This window comes from Xiphophorus hellerii, chromosome 24 (assembly GCF_003331165.1).
Source record: "Xiphophorus hellerii strain 12219 chromosome 24, Xiphophorus_hellerii-4.1, whole genome shotgun sequence".
In the NCBI taxonomy this organism is placed as follows: domain Eukaryota; kingdom Metazoa; phylum Chordata; class Actinopteri; order Cyprinodontiformes; family Poeciliidae; genus Xiphophorus; species Xiphophorus hellerii.
This window is the reverse complement of record NC_045695.1, coordinates 14,926,223-14,944,781: the sequence shown is the minus strand read 5'-3', so window position 1 is coordinate 14,944,781 and position 18,559 is coordinate 14,926,223. Positions and strand designations below refer to the sequence as shown.

Here is an 18,559-nt window from a genome sequence, read left to right as displayed (position 1 = left end):
ATATATTTGAATTTAAAAATAAATTATTCAAAAATATTCATTTACAAATGTTTGCTTAGAAATAAAATATGCATATTTATGTAGTATTTAAATGTTGGTTCAGATGTTTATTTAGAAGCTTTTAAATTAATTTATTTCAACTTTTCACATTATTTAGTTTAGTGTTTTGATTATTAATATAAATTTATGTTCTTTAATATGAATGTTTGTATTGCTGTGGAAATTCTTCAGGAATTCACTTAAAGATTATTAATTTATAATTTCATGTTTATATTTTTTAAGATATTAATTTAAAATATGTTTAAAGATTTACCTTTTCATCTACATGTCTTTATTTCTACTGATAGAGTGTAGAGCCAGTTGTCCTGATAATAAAATAAATACATTTTTGCAGCTGGCAAGATTTTTTTTTTAAGTTTGCCTAAAACAATAAGAATCAAATTGAGGTCAGATTTATATATTTTTCTTAAAATTTACCAGCCTGTAAAGACGCAGCAGCTCAGAGTTGCTTCTTTATTTCTGATTTGAACCCTCTAACAAACAGAGATCATACCTTCCTGCTGCATTCACTGCAAATCACGTAACGCAGGAACTCAGAGCATCAGGGTGAACATGCAGTCAGATTTCTCTCTTTTGAACACTGGGGCTTCTCTCCCATGTTCTGTTGCCCCGGGTGCTGGATGTTGGGCAAAATAACAATCCATCAACGCTGTCAGATCAAAGGAGTTGTCTCTAACCTCCGGATGCGGTGCTATTCCTGCAGGGCCATATCTAATGCACTTACGTCCCCATTATTGTCTTGTTCTTTCCTTTTCAGCAGCTTTTCTTCACACATAATTCCTGTTGCGGATGTGAGCGACTCGCTCCAGGGCGTTGTGGTGGTGATAGATAGTTTCCTCAATGCAATGCAATTTTTTTTTCTTTCTACTTTTAAGTGCAAGAAAAGTTGCAGGCGTTCTCCGTCCGATTATTCCCCTCGTCTCATCGTTGCACATATGCGAAGCAAACCAATTATTTCTGCATTTTTCCGCCGTGCACATTCCACTCGCCTTAGTCACATATGCAACAGTTCCCGGCTGCACCTGTTGCTGCGAAATACTCCTCCACTTCAGAGAAAACGATGTGACGAGAGAAAAGCGCCGTCGGGCCCGGATGAGAGGCAGTGTGACCTCTCTGCAGCTGTTCCTGCTGGCTGCAGAGGGAGGCTGCTGGGCTCTCAGGAAGGCGTTAACCGGCTTTACTTGAAGCTGCCTTGTTGAAAAATGCATCACGTGTGTTCAATGAACAGCCAGTGCAGAAGATGTGAACTAACTTCTCATTTCTGTGGCGTAATTTGCACAATTATTCTCATATTTGTTTGAAGAATTCTGCAGGAATGAACAACAAGCAAATATTTATTGGTGTGGGATTTCTCTCTGTTTTCATTGTGCTGCACCTGGAGTCTGTAATCACATATAAGTACATTTCACCTCAGAAAACTGTGATTTTTATTAATTTTTTTATCTTAGCCACTCGATGTACCTCAGTAGAGCTTGTTAGAAATCACTGATTGTTTCTCGTTTGAGCTGAAAGTCATGAAATAAGAGCTGCAGGGCTTGGAAAATAATACAGAGCTTTCAGAAGCTTCTTAATGTTCGATTTACATGTTTAGAAACTGTTTTACATCAGAATATCCTTATGAAAGAATAATTATACCCATTTAATATTTCTACATTCTTAACATTACTTTTATTAAAATCCTCTACAATCTTCAGTAACTAAAGATCTTAGTAATTGATTAATCGGGTTTTCATTTTAATCCTATTTTATATAGTACTAGAAATACATTAAAAGATGCAAATAAACAAATTAATTATTTTTATTAATAAAGAGATAAACATTTTATTGACTAAAACACAATAGTTGCATTCTTTAAGTGTATGCTTAGTCATTAGTTGGAAAAACTCAGTTTTCTGATCAACTTACTATCCGTTAGTGTAATGCTGATATGTTGCCTATTTTTTAATCATTAATTAGTAATTGGATAGAAAAAAGAGCTCAATATGAGAATTTTAGTTTTTATTTACACAATTTGAACCATGTAAAGCTAAAACTGTCACATGAGGAGTTCTGAGTAGAACATATTTACAAAGTTTATTTATTTTTTCATCTTAAATCCAAAATGCGTGTATGTATTGCACAGTTTTGGCTTAATATCTGATTTGAGTGTCTTGTTTTTTCTTCAGCAAATGGCCTTTGTTGAGTCTGTGTATTCTAGCTAACAATCGATTCATCACGATTAATCATTTCAGCTCTTACATTTCCTATAATTTCCTGATTCTTCTGTATTGTTGCTCACTTTGCCTCCAACTGCCTTTGATTCCCAAATAAAGTTAGAAAATCTCAGCAGATGCAACTTTTATTATTACTTTCGCTCATTGTGTATTTTGAGACTGTTATTCAAATAAAACTAAATTGCCTTCTGTTTCAGTTTCCCTCTTGGAGAACACAAACAGGCTTCCTGAAGTGAGTTTCTGTTTGTCCTCTGCAGGTGCCATTCTGGGACGCTCGGAGACGCAGGAATGTGTCCTTTTCAGCTCCAGCTGGGAGAAGGACCGAAGCAACCACTCCGGCACCGAGGACTGCATCGGCGAAAAGGACAAGCGGCGGCACTGCTTCGCCACGTGGAAGAACGTCTCTGGCACCATTGAGATCATCAAGCAGGGCTGCTGGCTGGACGACATGAACTGCTACGACAGGTACGCAGGGAGACCTTCAATAAGTTTGAACAAGCTAAAGTATTGTGTCTTTACTGATGATTTAGACAACACAAAGGATTAATTTTGGACTAAAGCTGCAGAAATATGTCATGTCTTAGTTTATTTTTTGTAGGTTAACTAAGTTTCTTATTTCACCTTACTCTGTCTTAGCTTGGTTAGGTCATTTTATTTGAACCTTTTGCTAAAATTTCTTTTGTTTACAATGCTTTAGATTGATTTATTCTACCTTAGCCTACCTTAGCTTAGCTTAATTTCAGTTGCCTTAAAATATGTGTGTTTATTTCTTTGATTGAATTTATGATTCATTAAACTGAATTATAATTTGTCCTTCAGGTTCTTGGTCAGATCTTTGCAGGATTATTATCAGATAATGTTCATCTGCTGGCGATGGCTTTGAGTTTCTGTCAAACCCATTGATCAGATGTTTCATTAATTACTGAGTGATTAAAAGGATCGTTTCCCCAAACCTTATATCTTAGTTATGAACTCCAACCTGAGTTCAGATTCTGTGAAGCATCGCCTCGGTTTTCATCCAGCTCAGAGCTGCTTTGTAGCTTTAGATTTATCGCCTGCAGACAGCTCTTTCTTTTTCATCAAGACAAAGCCAGCTCATCATGACTCACTTGCAACTCTAAACACATTTAAATTCACCTTGAGCACATTTTTTGTCCCTCGGTGTGCTTCCCATTCGAATACTTCGCACATGACACATTTTAATTACTGCAACTAACAGAAATGAAAAAGCTTAGCGCTTGAAACTGATTAGATTTCTAAAAAGTCTAAAAAAAGCATCTACTAATGAGGTATGTCTTCATAGTTTTCTGCTCACTAGAGCTTGAAGCTGGTATCAGGAGTTGGTTTGAGGCAACCAACTCCTGATCCTTTATCGTTTGATTCCCAAACGATAAAGTTGCAGTCCGCTGCGTTCAGGTGCCTCGGTTCAGACGGCGCCGGCTGGCCTCCCTGGAGAGCGCAGAGCAAGTCGAGGGCGGCTGCCACTTCCTTTGGCTTTTATCTGATGACTCTGAGAGAGTGAAATAGTGTGTGTGTTTGTGTGTGTGTATTGGCTCACGTAGGAGTTATTTAATAAATGTTGTGTTTCATTGTCCTCTGTGGCTGTGAGGGAATGAAAAGAAGAGAGAGGAGTGTGTGTTCATGCTTTTTGCACAACGTCACATCTTTTATGTTCGATGCACTCTGAATAATAAAAGTGCCTCTGCGTACAGAGATGGATAGCTCTGTGTGTGTGTTTCTAATTCCCACCTCAATGTCCTCTGCAGCTACGAGTGTGTGGAGAGGAAGGTGAGCCCCGAGGTTTTCTTCTGCTGCTGTGAAGGCAACATGTGCAACGAGAGGTTCATGTACGTCCCAGACACGCAGCCGCAGAACGACACCAGCCACTCCACCGCCTACAGTACGTACAGTGCAGCTTCTCTCCTCTGCGCTATGTTGAAATACGACTTTAGAGAAAAATAACTCATCAATTTTAATCATTTTTGCCTATTTTTTTATTAAAGAAATGAGGCTGCTTGCATTTCTGACTGGATAACTAGCCACCTGTTTTTGGCACAGTTTGAGTAATTCTGAAACAGTCCCACAGCATGACGCTGCCACTGCCAGACTTTTATGGCAGTGGCAGCATCATGCTGAGAGATGGCTTCATTTTAATGAAGATGGTGGAGCTGATGTGAGTCAAGTCAACAGCTTAGTTGGTTGAAACTTAAAAACAGAACAACGATCTAGGTAGAGCTGCTACCTATTCTATTGTTCCGATGATTAATCAGTTAAAAAATTAACACATTTTGCAGATTTTTCATTAGAAATATGTTAAAAGATGCAATTCAATTAAATTTTTAAACAGAAACTTACACATTTTATTGCCTGAAATGCAGTAAAAGCATCATTGATTATTATGGAAAGGATGCAGCTAAAAAATCATTCTAACATCAACATGTGAAAAGCTCAGTGTAGAGCTGATAAGAACCTAACTGGTCAATAATTATATTGGAAAAGTTGCTTAATAGAACGTTTTTTACAGAATTTGAACTGGGTGAAGCTAAAACTGCAACTTGAGGAGTTCTGGGTACATATATTAAATCCAAAATGTGTATATTTTTCTACAGTTTTGGATTAAATATCGCTTCGAGTGTGTTGCTCATTTAGCAGAAGGCCTTTTATGGAGTTTCTATTCTCCAGATAGTGATTAATCGTTTAATTGTTTAACAGCAAGATCAGAAACCCCCTGGGTAGAGGCTGTACTGAGAGGCTGTACTGAAGTGTGCAGATATTAGGAGTCCAGTGTTTGAACAGGAAACTGCATCTGCAGCAGCCTCCAGTCCTCCCAGTGTTTTCTTGTCCGACGTCCTTGCACTTCTCACTTTACAGCTACCAGGCTCATCTGTCTGCTTGTGTTGGTTTGGATGTGACTGAAAGAAACCTGCAGATAGCCTGTTGTGTAAAGAAGCCGTCGCTAACAGCCTGAGAGGCCCACAGAGCAGCTGGCGAAGCCCCTCCCCCACCCGTTGCCGCTGCTGAATCAAACAGCGGCACCTTGTTACGGGCCGAGCCGGGAGAGAGCGCTGGTATTTTTGGCTGCAGGATTACATTATGTCACGAGATGGATTTGCTAATCCCGCCCCACTCTTCTGTGTGTGTGTGGGGGGGGGGGGCGTGGGCGTGTGTGTGTGCTTTGATATGATCTCTAAGCACAGTGGCAGTAAGCCGGGGTTAGTGCTGCCCAATCAGATGCGTTTCCTAGCGTTCATTCCTCCTCTCCAACCACTTCCTGTCTGTCCCCGCAGCCACATCCAACCCGTTCTCCCCGAAGCCGGCGCTGTTCAGCACGCTGCTGTATTCCCTGGTTCCCATCATCGGCCTGGCCGGCGTCGTCCTCTTCTCCTTCTGGATGTGGAGGCACCACAAGCTGGCCTACCCTGCTGCCCTCGTCCCCACACATGTAAGTTTCACCTGGCATTCAGGCGTCTGAGTTTCTCTTTCTGTCTATTCACCCGCGGTGACCTCACCTTTACCTGTTAAATGCTAACAGAGGAAATGGAAACCGTTTCAGTTCCTGAGCGTCACATTAGTCTTTCCCAGGAAATACAAGCAGCAGAAGCAGAAAGCAGCTTTGTCACAACTTGAATCTACTGTGTTTGAATGTAATTTCCTTAATCTGGACTCAAACATCTTTTACTATTTAGAGCAGGTGGATGTTCAGGGTGTCATGAGAGTAAAGCAGAGATTAATCAATTATTTTAATAATTCCTGTCGTAAATTTTGTGAAGACAAAACTAGGACTTAGTTAAATTTGAACTTTATAAATCAAACCAAGGTTTAAATATGTTAGTTGGTTCTACGTGAAAGTTCATCCAAGTTTCTTTGTTTCACAAATTCCTTCAGTCTGGAGGAAGAAAACAGTTTGAAAGGAGAAATATTACAAACTAAAATCCCTCTGTCCAGCCGTCCATCAGATCTCCTTGCTTCCCAGGTGAAAATATCTCAGTCTTTAGTCCTAGTCGGTTTTTGTGTCATTTCAGTTCAACTGGTCCGCTCAAACTCCGGATCTATCGTGACTTCTGCCTCCTGAGTTTGCAAAGTTGCTTTAGAATAAACCAAAGGATAAACGATTGGCTAAAATACACAAGAAAAAGGTCAAGCACGGAGGTGGAGGGGTGACGATATGGGCTTGTTTTGCAGCCGAAGGTGAAATTTGGTTCAACCTGCTCCAAACTTTAAGGAAGAGTGGACCAACATTCCTCCACATCCACTGAATCAGATAATTGTTACTTCAGATCATCTCAGAGGCTCGTTGAATCACCGACCAAACAGACAAGTTTTGTACTTTTATGTTAAACTAAAAGAAAAATCCTAGAAATCTATGAAAAAAGCCTTGAAATTTTCCGCTCATGAACCTCTCGTGAACCTTCTGCTTCTTGGTTTTTTAGAAATCTCTTTGAGAGCGACACATTTCATCTGAAATTCATCGTGCTGGTTGAGTTTAAACCTTTCAGAGTCTCATCTAGTCGCCCCAACTTTTCTCTGCGCGCTTAAATGTTGAAAACATTCCAGAGAAATTAACACATCCTCTAAAATTCCTGATGAATTTAGCTTCTCCGAACGGGAGGCTTGTTTCTCTCTACTGTAGCAGAGGTATATTCTGAGCTGCTCGGCAGCAGGGGGAAGAAAAGCAGAGCTTTCCAGCGTATGGAAGAGGAGTCAGGGGCCTCTGCATTATTGATGAGGCTTTATATAGGCAAACAAAACTAAACACAGAGAAGCTCGCAGCTCTGCCTCCGAGGATGGAGGTGGTGGGTGAGTGGGTGGGTGGGTGTAGTGCGGGGGAGCGAGCGAGCGAAGAGAGACGTGCAGTTCTCTCCACTCACTTATTGTATTTGCAGAGCGCCGAAGCTTAGCAGGAGAGAGATAAAAAGACAGTTACACAATGCAATCTGGAAACAAAGCTGATGTGCATCGGAAAAACAACAAGTCTAAGAGGCTTATGGATCATTTTTACCTGGAAACGGATAAATGAGTGGGAAAAAATAAACAGCACAACGAGATCAGGGGTAACATATCGAATGCGATATGTAAGAGATTCTCCCAGCAATGCGTGAATAAAATGAAATATATTAGCCAGCATGGAGCAAATGAAGTCATGCTGGGCGTCTGTAATGGAGTTGAAGTGGATTATTGCATAAAGGAGTAGGTGTAGGAGAGCAGGAGGGAAGGAAAAGGAGGTCACAAGCGCAGGAATGTATTTAAAATCCGCTCGATGGGAATTCAAGCTGCTTCATTAAAACTTTTTCTCGCTTCATAGTATTTTTTTGAACAGTTTTGAGAGCATTGATCTTCCTTCCTGTCAGGCTTTCCGCTTCTGTTCGGCAGATGAAATCCAAGCCGTTCATTTCCGAATTCTGCCGTCACGTTGCAGATCGTCTTGCACCGAGTCAGTAAAATGTCAAAAACCCAGATGTGTTTATTGGAACTTTGTTTAGGTTTTCTGCACAGTCATGACTCGGCCTGCTCGATAATAGAGTCTCTGGGGAATGATGCGCTGCACTTAGTCATGTATTTTTAATGTGACGGCAACAAATTGACCACATGTGTTGGATTTAAAGCATCCGGTGCAGATGGAAGGCCCTCTTGGTATTAATTGAGTCATATTGAAGGAATAATCATGTTTATTTCATGCATAGATGATGACAAACTAACGTCAGAGACTAACATCCAGCTTATGATTCATTTTCTTTTCTCACTTTGTTTTTGTTGGCGTCTTAAGGTCTTTGCTCTGTTTTCTCTTTATGTTGCCTTAACTTGTCTTGTGTGGTTAGTTTTAGGTCAAGTTTTGGTTGGATTATATCAAAATTTTCTTATTTAGTTTCTGTTGAAGACCATTTAGAATCAGATTAGTTGCTTTTTTGTGTTTTATCTTCACCTGGAGTTTAATCTTTGTTTTTTGAAAATGTTTTTTTACCTTAAAGATAATTTTTGTTGCTTAGTTTTAGCGTTTCTATGCCAGCATTGTAATTCTGAGGACTTTAGGTTCCATGTTTGTCGTATTGAATCTTGAAGGACGTTTTTTACGTTTTTTATAGTCACATCTTGACCACTTTCTCTCGGTTTGCACCCACTGAATGTTTTTTGGTGAATAACATGTTTTAAAAGTCTTCAAAGCTAGAAATATTTTGAATAATAGTCAAAGGTTAGCCAACATCTACATCAATTTCAAAAGGTACTTGTGTGACATAAACACATGCAGCAATAAACTAATTAGCTGCATAAATGTTTCAACATACTATTATACTGAATTGTGAGTCAGTTTTTTTCAACACTTGCAATTCCCAGCTTACCTACAACAAAGTGAAACTGAAAGTTTTTCCAACTTGAAAAACCTGCTGTCTGATGTCACTGTCAGTCATTCTTACATTCCTTTATTGTGAAGTGCTTTCAGCAACCTTGTCATGTCAGTTTAGTTTCTGGTGTTGCGCAGAAGAAAACACAATTTTTAAACCTGCTGCCTGATGTCACTCCCAGTCTTTTGTACATTGCTTTGGCGTGGGGTGCTTTTAGAAAAACACAAAGCAGGGATTACCTTTGACATTTTTACCTTCACAAATACATGCACCATTACCTCCCGTTCTGAATATGTAATATATTTTAATGCGATTATTCACGTTCTTTATGTTTGGCTGTGGAGGAAGAAAACTGAGCTGCTTCTGCATCTCCTCATATATCTGTGAAACTTACATGGAGCCAGGCTGGAGGTGGACTTAATAAAGCTGAAGGCTGATTTAGCTTCATCACATTGCAAAAAAAAAAAACAGAGGAAGACGAGGCATGTTGGATTTTCTTCAGCACACATTTAATTTATAGACTCTGCAGGCCGCAACAAGATCACATCCAGGAAGAAACGCAGAGGAAGAAAGATGAGAACTGCATGAACCGGTGGTGTCGCCATGATTTTGCTCCAGCATGAAGCGCATTTTTGCCACCAAACCTCAATTATTCACGCCTCGGTGCCAAGTGGAAGCAAACTGGAGTTGATTGTGTCTGAATGCACAAACCTTTTAGCACTCAAACACAACTCTCTCCTTAGTTTCTCCTGGTCTTAGCAATCATTCCAGACTACACTCTTGATTCTAAAACTACTTGGCTGTGTGAAGCCTTCCTCAACCAATCCTTGTTTAAGAGATTTTAGGTGTCTGAGCTGCGATTTGACTCCATTGTTCCTCTAATTTATTTCTGAGCGAGTCTATTACTTAATGTATCTATTTATGTTGGGAAGGTTCTTTATTCCCACCCAGACCTATAAATCTCCAGGAATCCAGCCTGAGTCGTTCAGCTGGGGGATAATGTTGACAGTCTGGCAGTAAATGAGTTGTATTGTCTTGGCTGTATTGACTTTTATTTTGGTTTTAAGATGTAAATCTGTTCATATTCCATTTCTTTAAGTGCCCTTTGAACTTTCTCACATTCTGTCACTTTATATCAAGTGACTTTAGTCCATTTTATTGATATTTTATGTAATAGACCAACACAAAGTAGTCTGTAATTTTAAAAAAATGTGGCATTAATTGGTATTCAGCCTCCATGAGTTTACATTTGAACCATATGTATGTTGTTATATGTGTTTTCTACCATGTGCATGAATGCATTTTAAGGCATATTTGATGTTTGACTTATAAAATAAGAAGTTAGAAGTGTTTTTAAAACACTTCTAACTCAAGTGTTGGTGGATTAAGCTATTCGTTGGCGGCCTGTTGATACTGGAGGTCCATTGTAAATTATTTAGAATGAAGAAGTTTCACCAAGACTTCAGCTTTAAGTTTCCACAGGAATGTTGTTTATGTGTGAAAAACACTAAAAGTTCTCAGGAGTTACAACTAAAATTGAAATCATAAGCTCAAACATGCATCCAAATACAAAACATTGCATGTTTTTGTCATTGTAGAAGTTAGCAACGTAGGTTTACAGATGATAAAATGTCATCTACTTGTTCCATTAGCAAATTATTTCACTTATAAAAAGACATTTTCCCCATGTTTTAAGTTAATATTTGCACTAGAACTAGACCAAAAATAGTTTCTAGTATTTTGTCTTTTTGCAGTGAGGCTAGTCTTTATTTAGCGCTGTCCATCTTCCCATCAGTTTGATGTGTTTCCCCATAGCATGATGCTGCCACCACCGTATCTCACAAAGGGCATGGTGTGATCAAATGTCCAGTAATAGTTTGCATTTTGAGTCCTTTACAGAACATGTGTTTATACAGAGATCAAGTTGTACTGGATTATATTTAGGGACAGCTGATAAACTTTTTATCCATAACGTGACAAAATGTGTTTAGGTTCAAAGGCCACCAGTTTCTTGCCTCTCAGTATCTGATGTGTGCATGTTTAAGAGTACCGTTGCTCTGAAATGCTGTTTATGTCATCTGTGACACATTCATGCTCGCTGGGTTTCCACCCTTCATTGAAGCTACCTTTCTGTTGCTAAATCTGCTGCTAACATGTGACACCTGACCTTATCCATGTGTCGCCTCCATCCTCAAATCAGACGTTTGGATCTCTGACTCGACGATCGGCCTGCGTTTCAACCTGCCTCTGCTTCATCCACTAACAGACAGAACGCGGCAGTAATCTCTCCTCTTTGCTTTCTTATGCTCCTCTTCCAACAAGCACGCCTTTCATATTATGGTGGAGGTAAGAGCAGTTTAACTGATGTTCTTTTGGGTAGAGGTCGTGACCTCTCCACCTCAGTCCTGCACCACCGTTATGTTTGCCTTGTCCAGCACCGCCTTGCTTACTCTGGCTCACAACACGTTTTGTTTTTCTCCCCCTCGCCTGGATTAATTGCATGAATGAATGTCTTTTGTTTGCTTTTGTGCATGCAGGAAAGTCGCCATCACGGCTTTGAATGCAGCCCCTCGTTTTTTTCTTTTTTTTATTCTACAAAGGTTCACTTGTGGTGTTGATGTTTGTCATGTGACCCACTTTTAAGGATTTATAGCTGCTTCTTCTTCAGTAGAACGGACATCGCAGACCTGAGCATAAGAATAGGAACTGTTTTTGCAGATACAGGTTCTTGAAATCCTTGAAAACTTTGTTTTTCAAAGTTTGGAAAGTTCTTGAAAGTGCTGTTTTTATTCAAATTGCACAATTTTGTAATATTGCGCAATCTAATGTTCAATTAAAACATTGAATTACAGTTGAAACCATTTTAATATACTTAATAACACATAATTTTATCTCCACTGAAGTTAAATCAGATTAAGCTTTTATTGTTTTAAGTTAGATATAATTTGCTAAATGCTAGAAAACTTAGCAAGAACATTTTCAGAGATATAATGTAACTTTTTGTGTTTAACCATTTAATTTGAGCCGGAAGGTAATTTACTTTAACAAAGTTTGTTAAATATTAATGAATATTTATTGTTCCTAATTGCTCAATGACTTATTGATTGTCTTATATTTTATACGTCAAACAAAGTTATTTAAATGTTTTGTCTCAGACCAATCAGGGGTATGTTAGAGAAACATTTCAAAACAGATATTTTGTTAGATTTTAGTTTAACATATCCCTGCTGCAGAATGTAAAATACAATCACAAGACATTTTAATATCACTAATATTTTAATAGTGAATTGAAACTATCTTATTTTAAATTTGTATTGTTTTTAGCTCCATGTCCAAGAAAATACTTGAGTTTTACCGTTTGAAAAGTGACCCCTGTGCAGATATTTATGTGTGAATTTGTCTGCAGACGTCAGAGGAATCAGCTCTGGCTCATTATCAGCCTCCACCAAACGTGTGTGAAAACTCAGGCTTCACGTTCCGGTTTATTTTTGCATCCTGGTTCGCATCAAAACCCAAAGTGGACGATTCACGCGGGGTCCAAAGGAGTTGTTTTCATGTGACAGACGGGGGGCCGTAACCCGACTCGGCCATAGGAGCCGGTTAACGGTTGGGAAGAACGGTGTGAAGCAGCAGTTTCTGTTTTCCTGCTTCCTGTGGGTTGCTGACTGCGTGTAATCCGCGCCTTTCCGCGGCCTTGGCGCCCTGCGATCGGACAACTGATCCAGTGGCTCCCCGGCCGGGCCGAGCCACTATCAGGATTAATGATTCAGTCGTAGCACCTTCATGGATCATTACTTTTTCTCTCATCTCATTGGTTCCTGTCGATTAAAAGGAATCTCTCTTGGTGGCGTTTTTACTGGTTGATGAATTATTATAATCCCCGTTGTGCTTCTGGAATTTCCAGCAGCTCTAGAAACTCTTGAGCTTCACTTACATTCCTCAATTCTTGGATTAAAACAAAAGGTATTTTTAAAAGTGGCACCTGGAGGGTCCGAAACCTCGACCCATTTTCATTGACAAGCACATCGTTCTGGTTCCTTTCGCCTCTTATTAACATCCTCCTGGAATTATAAACCTGCCAGATGTCCAAAATATAAAGAAGTCCAAATAAACACAAAGAGGGATGGCTTGAAGAAATGTGATCCAAACCAGACTGACTCGTGTTTGGTTTGGTTCAGCATAGACACACAAACATCCTGGATTTTAATTTATTCACAAAAGTTTGAATTTTCTACTGCAGAATTTCTTTCAAAATTTGATTTGTTCGCAATCTTTAAAGTCACGCCACAGGAAACTCCACTGTTCCATGTTTTCTCTATTGGTAGATAACATCTAACTGATGTTTTCTGGAGTCTGAAACCTTAGAAAATGTAACACATTCATGATGTTTCTCATCTGTTCTTAATCCTTTCTGTAAATTGGAGATGATGCACTGGTGTTTGAGATTATTAAGCCTACCTCATGTTGTAAGACAGATCCTATTAAAGTGATATTTCTCTAACTGTAGCTTCATAAAGAATTAATTTATTTGACAAAGGATTATCAAAATTATTTATTTTATGAATGGAAGTTCAGATTTTATCAAAAGTTAGGCAGTGTTTTATGTTATGCATCATATTCATTCCACTTAAAAGAAGAAGCGAGATTTCTTTTGTTTTAAAAAAATAAGCAATTACATGTGAAAATGCTTTGCTGCACATGTTTTGTTTGCTTTTTAAGAAAAATAAGACCATGAACCACATCTGGTGGATCACCCACCAAACCGTGACGGCGCTTTCAGTTCTGATGAGTCTTTCTGGTGAAGACCTGTCATCACAGCAAATCCCATCTGGATGAGAACATGACGTCAGGCCGGCTCAAACAGGAAAACTACACACACCTCCCTGTCAGAGCAACACTTGAGTCCTTATTTTGATAGATAAAGCCTGTCTGTGAAGATGGAGGCTGCTGTGAAAGCCAGCCTGCGCAGCATGGAGGGTCGTTTTCACCCTGATTTGGTCTGTGTTTGGTGTGAAAGCACCATGCAGACAGCAGGTCTGCCTTACAGCTCTCTGCTGGCTTAAATAAACATTCAGATCCTCCCTTCACCCTCACACCCTGTAAGGCAGAGCGCTCCCTCCCCCTCTGCTGGGATTTTCCTTTAAAAATACACAGGAAAAAAAGGAGAGGTGTTTTCTCTTCATGTTTTTGTCCTTTTCTCCCTGCTGTCACTGAGATAGAGTTAAAAGCCACTCTGGCATACTTTAGTCAAAGGCCAAAGTTCATGGCCAACTGTAAAATTTCCGCCTGATAAAAATCAAACCAATAAAAACTCCCACATGGATGCCACTCAGCTTGCTTCAGAGATCCTGTCAGGACATGCCGTATAAACTCTGAGTTCCTTCTTTTACTGCGTGTGCAGTTCAGCTGCCGAGGTTTGGTGAATTAATCTGAGGTCGTACGTGTTGCCTGAAATCCTCCTTTTATTCCTCTGACAGCCCAGGACTTGGCTGGAGTCTGAATCTTTTTTATGAGGTTAAGAAAACACACTCCCTTGATGCATCACTCTGAGCAGACCCTGTCGAGGCCTCAGGGACTTGAAAGTTGCTGCAGTTCAAGTGAAAACATGAACATCCTCGCAGGCCAGCAGCCTTTTTCTTTCTTTCAGAGGCTGAGATTTTACAGCAGCATATCTGGTTGCATCAAAGGCCGTCAGTCATGTGCTCGTCTTTCTCCTCCACCTTTTATCCCTTCAGAAATGTGACTCCGGCGCTGCATGCTTCTTTCTAACCTCCCCTCCCCTCCTCTCTGCTCCTCACGCTTTTCTCGCCTCTGCTCCAGCGTCCGCCGTCGTCCTCTGTGAAGTCACATGTGAAAGTGATCAGCCTAATCCTGATCACCAGCTGTGTTTAACCTACTTTGGATCGGGAGCGCTCGGCTGCCCCTGCTTTGGCTTTTTGTTTGAACGGTATTAGCATGAACACAGGACGCATGCAGGAAGCGCGACCCGCCACACTCAGACACCGTGGCTCTGGTGTGTTTTCTCTTATATTTGTAGTGACATGCAAACTCTAACAACATGATTTCTCATAATCAAACATACGTTTTGCATCCCTAAGGGAAAATATTAAATGTTGCTCATTTAGATAAAGAGTTATTGTAGATAGTAAAATGTACAGCTTTAACCAAACTAGTAGTCAAATTGACTCGACTGAACTGATTTTGCTCTCACAGATTTGATATTTGACTTGTAGAAAATGACTTGTGACCATTTCTGCAAATTATGCTTCTTCCTATCTTTTGTTAAACATCAAAAAGTGACATTTTAGTTTCCTTCAAGTAAAGTTTTTAGAGCTTAAGACTTTTAACAGTGTGATTTTCAGATGTTTAAAATCTAAAAGTCCTTATTGCAAATCTTCTGACATAAAATCAAACACACTTTTCTGGAGTTTAGAAATCGAACTCAGCTGTCCTCTAGATGTTATTGATGTAACTTGATGAATTAGAATTATTTTATATGTTATAATTGATACTAGGTATCCAGTTTAGCTAGGGAAGGTTTGACTTTCACATTTCATTCTTTTCCCACGCTCTTGTAGCGTATAATTAAAGCCCACTGCTGTCTGTTTTTTCCAAATATCCACAATAGCAGTCATGAGTACTCTTAACACAATTTTTACCAATTATGACAGAGCTATCATAGCTGAGCTGAATGTCATTCTGTGATCATTAGACACTGGACTTTATTATATAAAGTCAAACCTAACTTGGAATTACTTTCTCAAACATCAGTATTGGTTTCTTTAACATAAATATTGTAACATTTAGTGCTAGAAAAGGCAATAATCAAAGATTTAACAACCAATAATGCCTTGTCAGACCTCGAGAAGAGCTTAAAATGAAACTTTTATGATTTTTAGACAGCTAAATTATTTCTCGTTTTACCGGGAAGAAACTCAACAGTTGTTACTCTGTGATGAGGATGTGTTTGAAATCATTTGTGCTTGAAAGAATGATGTTTGAAGCATATCTGGGATCTTCTTTGGCCCCGCAGCTCTGAGAAATTAAAGTTTGTGACGCACATGTAGCAGAAGTTGGCTGCTGTAGATAATGAAGTGTTTTTGTGCAGCCGTTTCCTCTGTTTGTAATGTAATTAAATGGCAGTCAGCTGGAACAGTGGAGGTCAGGCGGAGGTCTGGAAAACTACATTGAAGACTGATTGTAGGGCTGGAAAAACATCACAGCTTTGTTAAAACATCTAATTCCTGAAAAACATGCAAGATGCTTCCAGATCACAAGGATTTTTTAAAAATGCAAGTGTGGAAAAGCATAAATACAACATTAATGCTCTATTCCAAGATTGTTTTTAAACAATCTTGTTATTTTGTGAGACAAAGGTCAGTTGTTTCTTGTTTTCTCATCATGATTTGCTCGAATTCAAATCATTGTTGCAACAAAACAATCCAAGATCTCAATTTGTCAAGATAAAATATGGACATTTTCCACAACAAAACGACTAAAGATTGTTTTGTAGTATAGATTAGTGAGATTAAATAAAAATTTTTAGATGTTTTACCAATAGTTTTGAAGCTAAAGCATTACAAACAATTATCTGAATAAATAAGCCTAAAGCAGCTGCAAACAGAGGATCGCAGGAGCCTCTGCATCTGTAAAGCTCTTGATTGGTTTTTGGAGAAATCAAAAAACGAAAAGACACAAAGTAAAGAGGAATCAGTGGATTTCTAAGCTTTTCTCTGTGTTTTTTTCTCTCTGGCTCATCGGCTTCCAACTGGCAGGTTTCCTATCTCAGATTCAAGCTCAGGCCGCCCTCTGGGGTTTGACTTAATTTGAAATAAATGGATCCAAACCCTGCTGGCTCTGCAGCCTGCCCTCAGCCAAAAACAACTTCCCTGAAATCCGGACCGAACTCCCACAAGTCCGAACAGCAGAAACATGAAATAAAGCAATAAAAACTCTGGGTAAAACCACCAGAGGGCATGTTGTCACCTTCTCTCTTCCTTCTGCTTCTCCACAGGATCCAGGACCTTCGCCTCCCTCCCCGATCCTGGGCCAGAAGCCGCTGCAGCTCATCGAGCTGAAAGCCAGGGGGCGCTTCGGCTGCGTCTGGAAGGCCCAGCTGCTAAACGAATATGTGGCGGTGAAGATTTTCCCCATCCAGGTAGGTAGTCCTCACCTGAACCTGCGCTGGGTTAGCAGCAGAGCGGTGAAGCTGAATCTTCTTCTTCGGGTGCAGGACAAACTCTCCTGGCAGAACGAGTATGAGATCTACAGCGTGTGCGGCATGAAGCACGACAACTTGCTGCAGTTCATCGGCGTGGAGAAGAGGAACAACAACCTGGACCTGGAGCTGTGGCTCATCACCACCTACCACGACAAGGTTCAGCAATCAATCTTATCAATCAATCAAGTTTATTTGTTTAGCACATCTCACAAGTACAAAATCATAAAACACACCACACAGTAAACCAGTAATATTTTATTTATAATGATTCAAAAGGTGGATTTTTAGTCTAGATTTAAACAAACTCAGTTTTTCAACAGTTATAGATTTGCAGTGCATAGAAGCTGAATGCTTCTTCATGTTTGGTACTGGGGGCGCAAAGCAGAGCTTTATGCAGCAGATCCTTAAATCGTTCAGTGATTTATAAACTAACAACAGTATTTTAAAGTCTGTTCTCTCAGTGGAAGGACTGTAGAACTGGGCGATGTGCTCTATGTTCCTGGTTTTAGTCAGAACGCCAGCAGCAGCAATCAATGCAACTCGAGATAAACGCATGGATGAGATTCTCTAGATCTTCCTTTAATTTTGTAAATGTTCTTCAGGTGATAGAAGACCGTCTTTGTAACGGTCTTTATGTGACTAAGAAGGTTCAGGACAAATTTCAGGCCTGATCTCAAGTTTCCAGCTGTAATAACTGAATCTGTGCGTTGATTATAAAACATTCCTCTTTAGTTCCAAACATCATAAGTTCAGTTTTGTTTCTGTTCAGCTGGAGAAAGTTAAAGTTAAAGGTTAGTAATCGATTCTGTTCTTCCTGCAGCTTCTAAAGGGGATCTGCTGGCTCTAAGCAGGCTTTTTTGCATCAGAATGGTTGAAAAATGTCCAATTTATTCTAGATGTGGTGGCAGAGCTCCAGCAAAGCTGCAGAATTTCTTTAGAGGTTCTCCTCTGAAGCGGTGGTTGCACAGTTCAGCGGCGTCTTCACGCTTGATTTATGCCTTGATATTCGATGCATCCGAGTAGCTTTGTGTGGGGAAGTCTGCATGCAGAGGCTTGCTTTAAATTTCCTGCAAAACTCCCCGAGTTTCAGTCTTGTCATGTAATCAAAACGTGGATATTGAAGACGGGATTCAAAGAGAAAATGACTGACTGGTAATTTCAGGGGGAAAAAGTCAAACACGTCAGAAGAAAGAACACGTTTTGTTTTGTTTTTTATACAAAAGCTGAGTTGATCAGTTCATTTGTAGGAGCCATCTGCCCTCTAGTGGTCACTACCTATAACTACACCCGTCTTTAATGAAAAAAAAAATCTTGTATTTTTGCTCCTATTAGATTTTGTTTGTTTTATCTAAACCTAAAGAATCTCATATTTATTACCCATTCTGATCTGCATTCATTTATGGGTAAACAGTATTGATTAATGTTTTCCTTCTCAATAAATCAACGCAGTGTCAACAGAACAGTTTGTACTTAACTAGAGAATAAAAACTAAGTTTAAATGGCAGTATAAATAATGGTACCATGTTAATTTTTTGTTTTTTATTATTTTCTTTTGTTATTTGCTTGTTTTATATTGTATTTTTTATTTAATGTGCATTGGTCATGGAGACACTGCCAAACAGTAGTTGGTTTTTTTATATTCAGTTTAATCTACATTTGTTTTGGGGTTTTTCCCCAAATTTATTGCATGTATTTATTATATTATGTTTATTTATTTATTTTTTTAC

General features: G+C 39.3%; 1 protein-coding gene across 2 annotated transcripts in view; it reads left to right on the top strand.

Annotated features, from left to right (window-relative positions):
- The window catches only part of acvr2ab (activin A receptor type 2Ab), a 38,808-nt gene that overhangs the window by 12,811 nt on the left and 7,438 nt on the right, over positions 1–18,559 (top strand). The window contains exons 2-7 of one of the 2 annotated variants that reach the window (XM_032556403.1): positions 2,531–2,738; positions 4,040–4,173; positions 5,561–5,715; positions 10,934–10,957; positions 16,626–16,769; positions 16,845–16,988. In XM_032556403.1, coding sequence (XP_032412294.1) covers positions 2,531–2,738; positions 4,040–4,173; positions 5,561–5,715; positions 10,934–10,957; positions 16,626–16,769; positions 16,845–16,988 — 809 coding nt within the window. The remainder of the gene's footprint in view (positions 1–2,530; positions 2,739–4,039; positions 4,174–5,560; positions 5,716–10,933; positions 10,958–16,625; positions 16,770–16,844; positions 16,989–18,559) is intronic. The other variant, XM_032556404.1, reaches the window with a different exon arrangement.